The 16,656-nt window shown below is 39.9% G+C and overlaps 1 protein-coding gene across 1 annotated transcript; it reads left to right on the top strand.

The window, feature by feature from the left end:
* The first annotated feature begins 12,847 nt into the window (after positions 1–12,847).
* LOC147888453 (uncharacterized) lies at positions 12,848–15,378 on the top strand. Its single transcript, XM_087392163.1, has 8 exons — positions 12,848–13,012; positions 13,182–13,345; positions 13,717–13,882; positions 14,079–14,246; positions 14,391–14,531; positions 14,645–14,737; positions 14,873–14,995; positions 15,238–15,378. The coding sequence occupies exons 1-8, from the start codon at positions 12,848–12,850 to the stop codon at positions 15,376–15,378; spliced, it is 1,161 nt and encodes a 386-aa protein (XP_087248289.1).
* The last annotated feature ends 1,278 nt before the right edge of the window (positions 15,379–16,656 follow it).

Raw genomic sequence — 16,656 nt, 5'->3', positions numbered from 1 at the left:
CCAAGTTGTACCACAAAGTAAATATATTTCTTAAGATAGAGATGTGGATATGGAGATGCCACTACCAATGCAAGATTTAATTGATCCAGATGGATCAAGCGAAGAAGATGAAGATTACAATATGAGCCAAGAAGAAGATACACATAATGACATCACATGGGAGGAAGATGGAGATCACAATATTGAGGAAGAAAATGACGATCAAGAATCACCCAACTTTATTGAAGAATGGGAATTACAACATCAAGTCTTAAGTTAACGTACGATGCCAAGTACAATGATGATATAGGAGATCAACTAGGTATAGGGTTGGAGATAGACTCGTTTGGCATGCAGGACTTGATGAAGCCATTGATGTAAATGCTCTTGATTGATTTTTTTCATCTCAAACTTGGACATGAATATATGCGCTTTTTTATCTCAAACTTGATGTACATGGTCTTGTATTTGTATTCTTTCAAAGGATCAAACATGTATGACAAAAAAAGTTTTTTGTCATTGGAAAACACTCCCTGTTAAAGGTCGCTATAGGGAAAACACTCTTTGTTAAAGGTAGGTATAGGAAAGCTCCATAGAGTTTGTATATACCAACCATTACACTTTTGTCATTAGTCGGTATAGGGAAAACCCTCTCTATTAAAGGTCAATATAGGGAAAACATTATCTGTTAAAGGTCAGTATAGGAAAGCTCCATAGAGTTAGTTTATACTGACCATTACACTTTTGTCATTAGTCGGTATGTACTGACCTTATGAGCCAGTATATACCAACCATTAACACTTATGTCATTGGTCTGTATATACCGACCTTATTGATCCCACCATATATACCGACGATTAGCACACTGTGCATGCTAAACATCAGTGCTTAATTGTTGGAGCAAGGCCCGTGTGTAGTAGTGGCATCAGATATCCTCTTCCAAAATGCAAGATTATTACAAAGCATCTTTAACTCGATGAATTTGGTACGGGCGCCACTCGAGCGTAGCTTGACTATCCACTCTACAACCTCTACACTGAATAATGTCTCAGCTACTACAAGCCCTTACTGCTTTAACAACTGCTCCATCATTATGTATTTTGTGCCAAAATGTGTTTCACCTGGCTTCAAAAGCTCTAGGGGGTGATTCACAAGCTGGTGATTTCTAAATATACCAAGTAATCACTCGTGTTTGAGCAAGTATAACACGACTTTTTGAGCCTCATCCACATAAATTTTGAAGAATTGGGTCTCAAATGTTTTGTACCAATCCACCAAGACAAGTTCCAGACATTGGCACGATTATGGCGATGCCCAAATGCATCGATATCTGTGATTTATAATTTTCCCATCTTTTCGATAATTCTTAGCATTATCAATGAATTAGTTGAATAATAAATTTGGACCAATATCTTCAATACATCTATTTAGCTTCTCTATAAAAAAAATATCCCGTCAGTGCTTATATTAATCAATTGTCGAAAAGTCTCTCCTTTGAATGCCACAACCATGACATTGATCAAGGGCCTCTTACTAAAATTCTTCCATCTGTGTGATATGATGGGACAAGCCCTTTTCTCAATAATGTTGTCATAAACCACTTACTGCATCTCCTCTTTCATCCTATTATAGTATGCATCCAACATGCTGTTATGGATGGCATCATAAATAGGCATCATAACTAGGCATTGTGAAACCCGGGCTAGCTTTAGTGACAGAGGCCATGGTTTTTTCCCAATGTGGGCTTTGCACCATGATCAATGGATATCCTATGCAATAGATAGCTTCAAACACATCTTGTTGTGCCTTCTTTATATTTTGTGCTTTGAAGGAAGCTTGCAAGGATTATTGCTGCACATGTGCACGCACATTTGAACGAGGCACATTACTACATTGTCCTCTTTCCATATGCACATTTGAGCAACTTGCCGACTATGCAAGGGAGCTTATACCACTACTATGCATGGTTGCACTTTGCGAGCAACTCAGAGCATCAGTTGGATCTGTTTTGAGAATCATCATAGTTTCTCATTATTGGAAGCATATGTATGTTTGAATTGCAATAGGTTGCTCTAGGAGATGTTGCCTACATCAAATACCATGCCCGCATCAAGAGATGAAGCAAAGAAGATGCTGACAACGGTGGGTATGGATTATGATACCATCCATTCTTGTTGTTAATGATTGTATTCTCTTTCATCGTGAGCATGAAGATTTGAGTAATTGTCTGGAGTGTCCAGAACAATGATATAGAGATGACTTGCAGAGGGTGAGCAGATCCTAGTAAAGGTCTTGAGACACTTTCCCATCATTGCGAGAATACAACACATGTTCTCATACAAATCCATAGTGGAGTTGATGACTTGGCATGCAACACATCGACCGGTCCACTGATGACACATTGAGGATTCTTATAGATTGTGCTGCTTGGAAGCACATAGACAATCAGTGGTCGGACTTTGCGATGGAGACACACAACTTACATCTTGGGCTCACCATGGATGGTGTGAAACCTTTTGGGTTACGCTCTACATCTTGGTTGACATGGCCTATAGCCTTGGTGAATTACAATATCCCACCATGGCTAACAATAAAGAAGGGACACCTCATGCTTGCACTACTTGTGCCAAGGAAGTACAAGACCAAAAATATGGACATGTACATGGCACCTTTAATAGAGGAGTTATAGATCTTATGGAGAGGCATATGGGTCTTTGATATTTCCAAAGCTCCTTGTATATCAATGACAATGTTAATGTTTCAAAAGGGTTGGACAAAAAGAGATGGCTATTATCATATAAGAGCACTTAGCCGAGGGATTTTGTTAAGCACTTGGTTAAATCCATCTCAAAATATGTGCTTCATAATTTCACAACCACTTGGCAATATAAATAGTTTAGGACATGCCTTGCCAATTTTCCCCACATGGCAAACAATGGAGAGACAAATGATGTCTCACCATAGATTGGGGAGTCTTTTAATGACCTCACTAACTGTCTAGAGGAGGGGGATAGCTTTGCAATTATCGTTGACTCTTGGGAGAATGAGGAATATGACCCATACTTTGTGTTGCAATGTACCAAGCCCAAGCACAAGGTTGAGGAACCATATAAGGATCATTGGGGAAAACCTACATATACAAAAATTAAGTGAGGTGAGGAGAATGAGACAATATGTAAAATAGTTTTGCCACTATCAATGATGGGCTACGGTTCGATCTCATCCCCAATGAGATCAACCTTTGCCAAACTATCTATTTCAAAATCCAAACCAATGTTGAGATCTACAAATACATTCAGCCCGCTACAACTTATCCTAATCATGTGCTCATCGAAATCAGCATCACCAATGGTAGGCTCATCCTCACAGGTAATGGCCTCAATATCTGTATCTCCTATCTCATGATCATCCTCCTCTCTTGTATCATGGTCATTATCACCTCCATCGCCATGATCATCTTCCATACGCTCCATATTAGTAAATGTACTATACATCACTTTGGAACATGGTGTAATAGGTATGACATGCCACCATCTATTATTATCCACCATTGGTTGATAGACAACCTAATTCAAACACAAATACAATCATGTTATTTTCCTTGCATCGAAGGTATCAAATATTTAAAAGTGAGTATTTTTATATGTGTGTACAATACCTGTTCACATTGTTGCGATCATACTAGTGTGTCCTTCTTACTTTGCCAAAACTTTGTGGAGTCAATAGTTACAAAGCCAAGCTGAATAATATCTTGGATTATGACACAATAATCATCCATGGCTCCATTGGCTCCCTCAAAGTTGGCAATGATGCCACAATCTTGTGTGTTTCTCTTATCATCAATCCGTTGTGTCCGAAAATGCTTGCCCTCACACCATATAGCATTGAGCATAGTACACTACACCAAGACAAAATCAATTAAATAAGCAATCTAAATTATTGAAAGCTCCTAATTTATGCATAGCATTCTATATACCGACCTTGCTCATGCATCCCCTAGGATACTCCCATTCTTCCATTGTGATATGCATCCCCTCGTCTCTCTCTACTCTCTCCATTTCGTCAAGTAGCCAATCCACATGAATATTTTTTGGAAGTGCTCTTAGATGCTGAGGGTATGGCACATGAGATCCATGGTGTGTACGAAAGAGGGCCCTTTCTCCTTGTCTTCTTGCCTTTGCATCCTCGTATCTTGTCACCCATCTTTTCATCACATCACTATTAAGCATGCAATAAAGGTTGATATTATTAAGCAACTCTATGTCTATTACTTTGCTCCATCCTTTCCCTTGAGGCACAATAGAGGTCATCCTTAGGTCTTCATCATCTCTCCATAGTCGTGGGAGAGAGCTATCCACATCAACAAGAAACTCAAAAATATATACAAGTGACTCTTGTACCAACCAACCCTCGGCCATGCTACCTTTGGGCCTTGCATCAAATAAACAACCCAAAAAATTTGTTCTTGCCTGAGTTGTAAATGTCAAAACTCTATGTAGCATCTAAAATCACGTTTAACGTTGCCTCTGTACTGTGGAATGCATCTATAGGTGCATCCAAAAATAGTGTAGACACGCTGACAGATGCACTTTTAGACATGCTTTTAGACGTGCTTTTAGATGCGCAAACTATAAGCTAATTTTAGAACCTACTTTTAGCGCGCTTGCTTTCCTTCACATACTTTTAGCATCACGCAGCTTGCTTTCCTATTAACAGACATAGCTCCAGGCATCCACACTGATCTTCAAGCACCCACACTCATCTCCAGGCTTACATAGTCATCCCCAAGCATACAAGAAGTAGGTGAACAAGGAAGAGAAGAAGGAGGAGCAGCTTTGAAGAAGGACAAGAAGCTTCCATACCTCTATCCAAGGTAAGCCTCTTGGCAGTTGGTCTTCTTTGGAAGTTGCTCTCCTTGGATTCGTCCTTTGTCATATCCTGGGAAGGGATTTTTTTGGTACTAGTGTTGTTCTTTTTGGGGTCGGGCGCATGTCCTTTTCAGTTTCTTTTAAAAAGGCGTTTGTCAGAGTGCGTCTATAGATGCATCTAACAACACGTCTAATTTTTTGAAAAACAGGTAGCTGCACCTATAGGCGCGCTATTAGATGTGTCTATAGACACGCTACGATAGTTTTCTTATGTTTTCTTGTGTGTTCTTCCCTTTTCACTTCCTCTTTTCCCTTCCCCTTTCCCTTACCCTTCCCCTTCCTCTTTCCCTTTCCCTTCCTTCTCTTTTCCTTAAGCATTCATGAGGCCATAAGGGATTGCATGAATGATGGAAATAAGTGATTGCATGAGAGCGGGTTCAAGAAAGAGGAAAATTAGACTGAAGCATGAGGGCAAGATAAAGAAAGAGGGCATGCACGATGGAGCATTCTTTTTTCTCTCTTTTTCTCCTCTTTGTTCCTCTCTTTATTCCTCTCTTTCCCCCTCTCTTTTCTCCTCTCTTTCCTTCTCTTTTTTCGTCTCTTTTTCTCTCTTATCTCCTCTCTTTTTCTCTCTTTTTTCTTCTCTTTTCTCCTCTCTTTTCGTCTCTTTTCCTTTCTTATCTCCTCTCTTTTTCTCTTTTTTCTCAGCTCTTTTCCTCTCTTTTCTCCTCACTTTCTCTCTCTTTTTCCTTCTCTATTTTATCCTCTCTTTTCATCTCTTATCTCCTCTCTTTTTCTCTCATTTTTCTCATCTCTTTTCCTCTCTTTTCTCCTCTCTTTCCTTCTCTTTTTTCCTCTATTTTCTCTCTTATCTCCTCTCTTGTTCTCTCTCATCTCCTTACTTTTTCTCTCTTTTTCCTTCTCTCTTTTATCCTCTCTTTTTACCTCTCTTTTCTCCTCTCTTTCCTTCTCTCTTTTTCCCCACGTGAAACTTCAATAGCCTGACATTGAGCAAGTAGATATAGACTTTTGTCACTCTAATTCAAAGAATGCAGGGGTATATAAATGCTTTCTCAATGTCAGGCTGTCACTCTTTTTTTTTTGTGCATGATGGAAAGAGGGCATGCTTGATGGTAATCTTCTTGTTTTCTTTTCTTCAGTTCATCATGTGGCCAGGAAGCTCTTCAACCTCACCTGATCTTCGGGATGGCATCTTTCAGGAGTTATATAACATTTTGGGGCACCCTCCCACTCCTGGGGAGTTATAGGCATACATGATGAGTACTCTATACACCCCCCAGGAGTTGGCAGTATAGACTCCAAATCACCCCAACCCCACACCAACTGAGATTACCCAAGTGGAGTTGAGACAACCCAACCAGCTAGAGAGCCATGTCCCTTCTCCCCAATCATCAGCACTCCCTTCTCCCCTATGACGGTCTATCGCCCCTTCTCCCTCCCTGTGGTTAGGAGGCCCTTTGGCCTCGTACAGCCACCAGTGTGGTCTCGTGCAGTCAAGAGTCGCTTCTCCAGATACGAGCAACCAGTGTACTAGCTCGACACGATAGGGCAGCAAGCATAGTAGCAAGGAGAGCGGTGGGGGATGCATGGCACAGTGCTTTGGGGGGGATAATGGTGGGGGTAGGGATGATTCAGACGATGGAGACGTGCCACAAGGTGATGGTATGATCTTCTATGACATCACTCAGACAGGAGGCATCTTGATAGATGCACAGGGGAAGGACATCATGGCCTCATGCGCTCTGTAATTGCTAACAACTATAGAGATATTCACTACAAAGAGTAGCCAAAAAAGTTAGCTGATGAGACCATCTTTGCTATTCGCTGTAGGTATCCCAATCCCCCCAATGTTCAGTTCACAGATAAATAGGCAAAGTCAAAGATTGTTATGATACTTGCCAATAAAAGATCTTTGCTTAAGAGGCAGGCACTAGCCGAGATTTCTAGGAGAGAGGGAGGTCAACCACCAAGGTGCTAGCCCTAGACTGCTCACAAGCATGAATGGAAGAATGCAATGAAGTTAGCCAAGGTGGACCCTAGTCTGTAGCACATGGAGGCATGAGGGATCCAAATGGAGCAATATGGAAACATCCATTTTGGAGTAGGGGGTGTTGAATCATGGGAGGCCCAATTTCTAAGTATCGATCTCAAATTATATTGTGTTTATGTGGTTTATTAGGAGGTTGTTTCTTTGTACTAACCCCTCCGCAAATTGTGTCATCTTGCAGCTTGATATCATGGGTAGGTACCCTACTCTTGTCGAGACAGCCTACCACTACCACCATTGTAGAGCAGATACATGGAGGCTCTTCTATGATGACGGGTTGATTACTGAGGAGCAATATATCCAGGCTACTGGAGCGCCCCCCAAGTATTTAAAAGTAATTACATAATGTCAATATCATAAATAAATATTTGAATTTACATACATTGATACATGTTGTCCCTCATTTACAGGGCCCTAGGGCTGATCAGGAGGAAGAATATGACAAAGAAGAGAGTGAAGAAGGGAGCAAGGATGCGGAGAACTTAGATTAGTCGTACAAGTAGTGCTAACTACTCTTTTTCATACTTGAAGCCATTGGCTTGGCTTTCATGCCTCTCTTGTATATACACTCCTCTTATTTTTTGTACTGGTATATGCTATATGTACATACAAGCACTTTTTGGGCTATGAATTAATATACACTCCTTTTATTTTTTTGGCTTTCAATTTCCTTGTGCAACGTTCTATCAATGAATGCCTTGTGAACTAAGCATTTTGGAGTTATAATGTTTTATTCGAAATTGTAATTCTCGGTTATAGACGTGCTTGGAATCATGCTAAAATGCAATTGGCTGGAAGAATTGAATTGCACAATGCGAAAATGGGATTCTTGTAACCACATAGCATACACAACATACACAACATTCTGTTCAACCACACAAAATTTTGCTTTTATTAAAAAAAGATTTTGCAGAGCATCTATAAGCATCTTTCTATTTTTTTAATTTCTATAAAGCATCTAAAAGCATGTCTATAGGCACGTTTGTCTATTCTATAGACATGCCTATAGACATGGGTCTGTAGATATGCCCGTAACTTTTTTTTTAGTTAAAGAAACACGTTTATATGCACGTCTATGGGTGCTTTGTGTTGTTGTGGAATGATTTAGTTTTTTAAGATCAATTGGTACATGTTCGTATCTACTTAAGCATAAATTCATATAATTGATGGCATTTGACCAATCTTCAATATAGCTCGTTTTTCATCTGGATCGTTTTGATCCAAGATGGTGGTATGTGATCCAAGTTGTACCATGAAGTAAACATATTTTTTAAGATAGAGATGTGGATATGGAGATGCCACTACCAATGCTGGATCCAATTGATCCAAATGGATCTAGCGAAGAAGATGAAGATTACAATATGAGCCAAGAAGAAGGTACACATAATGACATCATATGGGAGGAAGATGGAGATCACAATGTTGAGGAAGAAGATGACGATCAAGAATCACCTGACCTTATTGATGAAGAAGGGAAACTATAAGATCAAGTCTTAGGTGAATGTATGATGCCAGAGTACCATGATGATATAGGAGATCAACTGGGTATAGGGTTGGAGAAGACTTGTTTGGCATGCAGGACTTGGCTCAAGATGAAGCTGTTGATGTAAATGCTCTTGATTGATTTTTTTCATCTCAAACTTAGACATGAATATATGATCTTTTTTATCTCAAACTTGATGTACATGGTCTTGTATTTGTATTCTTTCAAAGGATCAAACATGTATGAAAAAGAAGTTTTTTTGTCATGATTGGAAAACACTCTCTGTTAAAGGTCGGTACAGGGAAAACACTCTCTGTTAAAGGTCAGTATAGGAAAGCTCCATAGAGTCCATATATACTAAACATTACACTTCTATCATTAATCGGTATAGGGAAAACCTCTCTGTTAAAGGTTGATATAGGGAAAACATTATCTGTTAAAGGTTAGTATAGGAAAGCTCCATAGAGTCAGTATATGCCAACCATTACACTTTTGTCATTAGTCAGTATATACCAATCTTGTGAGTCAGTATATACCAACCATTAACACTTTTATCAGTGGTCGATATATACCGAGCTTATTAATCCTGCCATACATATCAACGATTAGCGCACCGCGCATGCTAAACATCAGTGCTTAATCGATGGAGCAAGGTCCATGTGTAGTAGTGGCATCAGATATCCTCTTTCAAAATGCTGGATTATTACAAAGTGTCTTTAACTCAATGAATTTGGTACAGGGGCCACTCGAGCGTAGCTTGACTATCCAATATATAGCATCTGCACTGAATAAAGTCTCAGCTGCTACAAGCCCCTGCTACTTTAACAACCCCTCCATCATTATATATTTTCTACCAAAATGTGTTTCACCTGGCTTCAAAAGCTCTAGGGGGTGATTCGCAGGATAGTGATTTCTAAATATACCAAATAATCGCTCGTGTTTGAGCAAGTATAACACGACTTTCTAAGCCTCGTCCACAGCCTCGTCCACATCAATTTTGAAGAATTGGGTCTCATGTGTTTTGTACCCATCCTCCAAGACAGGTTCCAGACATTGGGACAAGCATGGCGATGCCCAAATACATCCATATTTGCGATTTATAATTTTCCCATATTTTCAACAATTCTTAGCATTATCAATGAATCAGTTGAATAGTAAATCGCGACCAATATCTTCAATACATCTATTTAGCTTCTCTACAAAAAAATATCTTGTCTTGGCCTCACCTGTCATATTAATAAATTGCCAAAAAGCCTCTCCTTTGAACGTCACAACCATGTTGCTAAAATTCTTCCATCTGTCTAATACGATCGGTCAAGCCATTTTCTCAATGTTGTCGTAAACCACTTGTCGCATCTCCTCTTTCATCCTATTATAGTATGCATCCAACATGCTGTTATGGACGGCATCATAACTAGGCATTTTGAAACTCGGGCTAGCTTTAGTGATAGAGGCCATGACTTTTTCCCAATGTGAGCTTTGCACCATGATCAACAGATATCCTATGCAATAGATAGATTCAAACACATCTTGTTGCGCCTTCTCTATATTTTGTGCTTTGAAGGAAGCTTGCAAGGATTATTGGTGCACATGTGCATGCGCATTTGAACGAGGCACATTATTGCATTGTCCTATTTCCATATGCACATTCGAGCAACTTGCCGACTGTGCAAGGGACCCTGCACCACTACTATGCACAGTTGCACTTTGTGAGCAATGGAGCAACTCTCCATGGTCACCCAGGGATCCAAGACCCATGTTTCTTTCTTCAATTACAACTTGAGACTAGTAGCATGTGACAATGTCATCCATAATCGTGTCTATACTTGCAGATGTTTCATCACCCAAAATGGCTACCATTCTTTCCACTCCCAGCCCTCTGGACTTTCCAATCTGTCTTTGTGGATCATTGAGGAAATGTTTGCGCATTCGAGTACCTGAACGCGTGTACTCTTTGTGGTAGATGTTACATCTCCACTTTGTGGTAGTTAGGAGCGTAACATAATCACATGCTTTTGCAGGGTTTCAACCAATGGATACCAATGGATCAAGAATGTGCAAAGGTTTCAAAAGCACAAATTCTCTTTCTTAATGCATTTCAAATTTTTGTCCTGCCTTGACCAAATTTATTGTAGACTACATCTTCCTTGAAAACAATCAGTTCACTTAGTCTTATTCTGCCAACTCTCTATAAGTGTGCTAGACATCGAGACAGAGTAGCCATCCAATCGTCTTGCCCCCTCCCGACATAATCGGATAGTTATAGATGTGGTAATCTACATATGGACATAGGCGTGGGATGGCAAATTGCCTTTTCCCACATCCTGCTCTTTCCCGAGTAAGCATATATATGCACTATGATCGTTCACAACATCATGCTCTGTACACGAATGTGAGTATTGCACATACACTAGTGTAGTAGCCAAGAATAAGTACATGTGCACTTATCATGACTCTTTGTTCGAATCTACGGAGTAGTGGACACCTACCTAGGTTAGACATAGCTAACATGAGTCTCAGAAGCTGCACCACTAAGAAATCCTAGGTATCATGTGCGTTCAAGGGGTATTAAAAAATTAAAGCCCCTCAACTGATATTTTTTCCCCAATAAAAAAACCCCTCTTTACTTATGAACTAACATATTTTTTTTAAAGTTGAACTAAAAACCCCCTCTTGTTATTATAAACTTGTTAAAAGTCTTCCAAAAGTGGAATTAAAATAGCCGTCCTTTTAAATGCACATGCTACATCAAAATTTTGAGAGGTGAACCCCCCGAGACATGAGTTTAGACAACTAATTATTTTGAAAAGAAAAGTATTACAAACTACACATAAATGCATATTGGTATAGTATGCCATATGTTTTATCTTATAACTATTTAAAAAAGTACAGTCCTTAACGTTCTCTAGCATATACTTTTTGGGTTGATACAAGCTAGCAATTGCGAGCTATGCAATGGGCTAGACTTTCAAGGAATTGTTTTTAGCTGGCAAATGTGAGCCACAACTGGAAAAAGCCAAGTATTTTTTCTAGAATAAGTACCAAACTATAATATATCATTTACTATTTCACATCCGTGTGTGACTCAGTTATGAGTCAGCATATGCGAACTACCCACTGGCACATGGTTCAAATATATTATGTATCCATATGTGAGTAGTTACGAGTCAACATACGCGGACTCCTCAGTGGCACATAGATACTTACTTTCAAAACTATCTATCTTTTTTACTGTTATTTTGTAAGCTATAAATAAGCTAATGACTACTACACATGCAATTTCTTTACAAGTTTATAAATATACTAAAAACTAGATGGTTTGTGTCTACCAAAAACATCTTTTTCCACTAATTTTTAAAAACTTTATAGCTAATGTCTATAAAAACATCTTTCTTTTGAATTTTTTCATGAAAATAACTTCAATTTTCTTTTTTTTTTAAAGCTCTTCTCTATGAAAATAATCTTGTCAAATCACAAAAGATAAACTACAAACTAAGAGACAAAAGATAAACTATAAACTAAGAGCTTTGCATTTGTCCATCTCGCATCCTAGTGTGGGTAGATATCAGCTAGCCTAATAAGTATACTTAAACCCATTGAAGCCTTAAAAATAATAACATGGAATAAGATTTATAACTCTAATATTGGGGGGGGGAAATGCCCACTGATATACAGTTCTATAGCCATGTTCCTAAAAGATTCTCCCAATGACCTACACTTCTATAACTGTATTCCCCCCTTATTTTGTACCCTGCTTTGAGTGTGAAGTCCATTTGAGAGAGAGAGAGAGAGAGAGAGAGAGAGAGAGAGAGATGATGTGTCTTCTTTAAATATTGACTTGATGTAGTTTTGGTCAAATCATCATCGATTTCCATTTGTGTTCTACTGATTTTGTAAGTGGGTTGCTTCTCAATTTTAATTTTAAAGGGTCACGGAGATTGGAGGGGGTTTGAAGGGCATCCGTTGTTGTTGCTGAGATTCAAATTTCAGTTATGTCCATTCAAGGAAAACACATATCGAGCGTGGAGGACGAAGGGGAAACTCGCTGATCGTTCGGTGCTGGGATAGCGTTAAATCACTCGAACTCTTCTCGATTATCGTGCTCTGCACGTATCATTGACATCAACCACCACAACCATTGAATTGCAAAATCTATCAGCCTTACGTACTGGAATCGATCAGCCTTACGTACTGGAATCGATCAGCCTCACTTCCGAATCCAAAAATCTAACATCGTGGATCAGAAAAGAATCGGCAAAATTTTGGAAATTACATACCATTGCATGATTGAATTGAAGAATCGCTCAGCCTCACGTCCGAATCAAGAACCCAATATCGTGGATCAGAAAAGAATTGGAAGTTACGTACCATTGAATTGCAGAATCGATCACCCTCGCGTCCAAATCTAGAAACCAAACATCGTGGATCGGAAAAGAATCGGTAGCGAGAATGCCTCGTCATGGAAAGACCGTTGGAGCGATCCCTGGGTACAGCGGACATGTCCCCTTCATGCGCAATCATCTGATAGGCAGATCCTACACCCCAGCGACCGTAAGGTCTGCAGCTTGCGGCCAACACCTCCGACATGACGACTATCCATCTGCTTTACCTCTGGTATTTCTCACCTCTTCGAAAATCCCCGACGTTGATAACGTGCACTATTCTGATAATTTTTGCGATCGGTTTTCTGCCGGACGTCTCTACTTCAATGGCCATTCATTCTGAAGGAACTTTTAAAATACGCGCTAGACAGTCTTTTTTTGTGCTCTGAAATGCATTTCAGACAGTTGATTCAAGGCCACAAGGAAGGGACTATCTGTACGCGCAGGCAGCGCAAGCGGGAGATCATGAGGCAGAACGCCAAGCAATTGTGCCCAGAGTGAGCAAGCGGAGGCCTCCCCTTGAAACGCATCATGCATCAGGCATGATGGACGTGCGTCAAATGAAGTAGGTTCCCAATGATTACCCCGTCTCTCTAAATATTGAGATTGACAGTTTTATGTGGGGAAACTTTAGATTCTGGAGGCATTTCAAGGACAAAAACCTTTAGCATCTTTGCGTCAAAATATAGGCCTCCAGCGTTGCAGCTGATGACAAATACATACATTTTTCTCGGTGAAGCTCCGGAAATTGCATTTGATTACTGTTTAGAACATCGTTAAGATTTAGACCTCCAAAGTAGCTGCACTGTAAGAACTCAGACCTCCCGCTCTTGAAAATCAGGTTATACAAAAGTGCAATCAATCACTAGCATGAGAGCTTACTCAGGACATCGAGAAAGATTTAGTGGCTAACTTTGAGATTGAATTGGATATTAGGACAATTGTGGGCACAACTGAGGACTGTGTCACCAAGACCTACAAGACTACCTCAGTTTCGGAGTTGGCATACAAGGACCGCTCTCTTCATTTGCATAAGCCTCTTGAACCTATGGAGATTCCAACTCCTTCCATCACAACGATACCTGGTTATACAGGCCATCAGGTCATCCTTCTGTGTCTTTTCGCCCTCTTATCATCCTCGGGGTGATTGCACCAATCTAGATTTACGTTTGAAAGCAGAAAAAGATAGGATCTCAAATTAAGGAACCTATGTTGCTAGCTTTTCCAGTGATTACAACGCACGCTGCGTGATTCTAGTCCGCGTGACTTTGAGAGGCTTCATTTTTCTCATGCTGCAGCATGCTACGCAACACATATTTGCAAGGTCATATGGAGCAACGGGGAGAGAGCTCATCTTCGACAATCAAACGCCGGACAAAACGACGGTCAAGCAGCTGTTATACTATGACGATCCACGTCCGGTGGGTAAGATACTTGTGGAGAAGCACAAGATGCCAGGATACCAGGTATTATGCTTAATTTTTGCATACATTAAAGAGTACTTTTAAGCATGATTGATAGATACATTGATGCATTTTATCCTTGAGAAATCGATGCACTCTGCTTGAGCATCGGTGCCAGTAGTAAGAGTAAGACAAGTTGTCCTGCAGGGTTATATTCCCGCCAAGAACAACCATATCTACGGGAAAACAGCGGGTAAAGCATCGGACCTGGCAGCTGTGGCAGAAGAAACCTTGCTGAAAAGAGGGAACCCGAACTCTATGTTAGAGCTGGTGGATAGACCTCCGCAGGTAATCTACACATAGCTCAAACTTATGTACAAATTTGGATTCGGTACACCAACATATCGCTCAATTCAAATTCATATTTCTATTTTTTGCCTTGGGTAAATGCATTTGTGCAGGGGCATCCCGATCTTTATGCTCAATCCATGGAACACTACCACATGGAGGAGAAAATACCACTCGATATCAGAGTTAACAAGGCCCGCGTTCATGTAATCAAATCCTTCCATCCTTAATGCTCTCCAATCAGTACAACTTTCCATAGCTGCCATGAATTTTGTACTGTGTTCTGAGAGTTTAAGCCCCACTGAAAATTGCAAACAACTTTCTATTCTTCTCGCCTTCAGATTGAATTCCAAGAAAAACGACCAGATTACAGACTAAAGGAAAGGATTGAGCCTGATATACGTGAAGTCATCCAAGCTAAGCATCATGTCAATGGATACACCGGCCACGTCCATGCGTTACAGGTGTCTCTGCTTTGATCATGCTATAAACAGAAGCAGCTAGTAACAATTGAGTTTTCAATATCTTTTCGGATGAATATCTGTCACTGAACCCAACAATCAATATCACAAGGTTACTGACCCCAGAAATTGTAAAAACACGTCTCTTACCTCGACGAGAATTTGCAGAAAATGTTTGTCGTCGACACTTTCATTCATTTTCTTGCTAACTTCTTCTCTGATTGAATATCTGATCGAACCTACAGCACGTATATGGGCGCTCCTATGGCAAAGTTACACGGAACTTACATGAGAAGCCTGCGCAACCTCCGACCTCAGAGAGGTACATGGAGTATACAGACAATCGCCCCCTCATGGATCAAGAAGGAGAGCTGCTAATATCATGACTAGTGATGCTGCGGGGGATGATCTAAGCTAAGTGAGTGGCTAATGCTGCTTGTTTAGAGACTAAACAAAATTCTGCAAACAACAATCTCACCAAAAGCAGTAACTGCAGAGTTCGCAATTGGTATCGATCAAATCAGTCACTTTCCGTTTTTGCATGACATTCTTGCAAAGACTTGTAATCATATAGTGATTATAGGATGTGTACTGCTCGGGTTTACTAAAAATATGTGACTGTCATGTAGGTATCATAATATTCACTCACAATAATTTACAGAAATATAATCACATAAGGGTTTTTTATGGATTTTCGGAAAAAAAATATAAGTTTGTATAGAAAAAGGGATAATTTTTAAACATGAATTTCCCAAATAAGGATTTCTAATATATCCTTTAGCGCACGTGCCAGTCTAGTTTTCTATATAGTGGACCCCTGTGGATGTGTACTTGCTATAGAATAATATATTAGGATGATGATGGTGTTTTTAATGTCATTAAAGAAGGCAATCGTAACAAACGAAAGTATGAATGCTCTCATGGCATTGCTTTTGCTCACCTTCTTTTATATTTCAATTGTAGTAGCTAGTTGATTTTGGAATTAGCTTGAGCCTCTCTCGCTTACTTTGTTACTTGCCTTTTTGTATATTTACGCTTTTATACTCTTCTACAATGCTCCATTTCTCCCCGTGGTGCTTCCATATTACTACATCCTTGTTGTCTCACTTGATACACCTAACATTCAAAAGGAAGTAATCCCTATAACTTGTAACCTTATCATGTCCTCTCTCTCTCTCTCTCTCTCTCTCTCTCTCTCTCTCTCTCTCTCTCTCTCTCTCTCTCTCTCTCCATATATATATATATATATATATCCCTACACAAAATTTGCGATAAAATTACACACTTGAACTAAACCATATTTTGCTATAGTACTAAAGCTTTTAGGTAGGGATTGCAAACCTATGATGAATGGTAGTAACCATTAGTGTAGCAACAACATAAGCAAGATATTAATAGTGATCCACATCCAAAGGGAAGCCCTTGAAAGGGATAAGATGGAGGGGAGGGGAGAGGGGAAGTAATGAGGAAAGGAGGGTTGGGGCAAAGTCAGGGAGTAAGAGGTGAGGGGAGTAGCTTGTTATAAGAGGGGAGCCATGGACGTGAGAAGGGAGTAAGAGGGAAGCAAAGGGAAGGGGAAGAGCAAGGGAGTAAGACGGAAAAGGATGGAGGGCGATTTGTTTTAATATTCCTCCCTCTAATAATGACTCAATGGGAGGCTGGGA

Source organism: Dipteris shenzhenensis, chromosome 21 (assembly GCF_047967505.1).
Source record: "Dipteris shenzhenensis isolate YYH24624 ecotype China chromosome 21, Dip_SZ_1.0, whole genome shotgun sequence".
NCBI lineage: Eukaryota > Viridiplantae > Streptophyta > Polypodiopsida > Gleicheniales > Dipteridaceae > Dipteris > Dipteris shenzhenensis.
Note: the sequence above shows the minus strand (reverse complement) of the source record. Positions and strands in the feature narration are given on the sequence as shown.

Excerpts from the sequence above, each read along its gene's own strand:
- LOC147888453 (XM_087392163.1), top strand. The coding sequence starts at position 12,848 with ATGCCTCGTCATGGAAAGACCGTTGGAGCGATCCCTGGGTACAGCGGA. Across the intron at positions 13,013-13,181 it reads ATCCATCTGCTTTACCTCTG|ACAGTTGATTCAAGGCCACA; the intron begins GTATTTCTCACC and ends AATGCATTTCAG. Across the intron at positions 14,247-14,390 it reads ACAAGATGCCAGGATACCAG|GGTTATATTCCCGCCAAGAA; the intron begins GTATTATGCTTA and ends GTTGTCCTGCAG.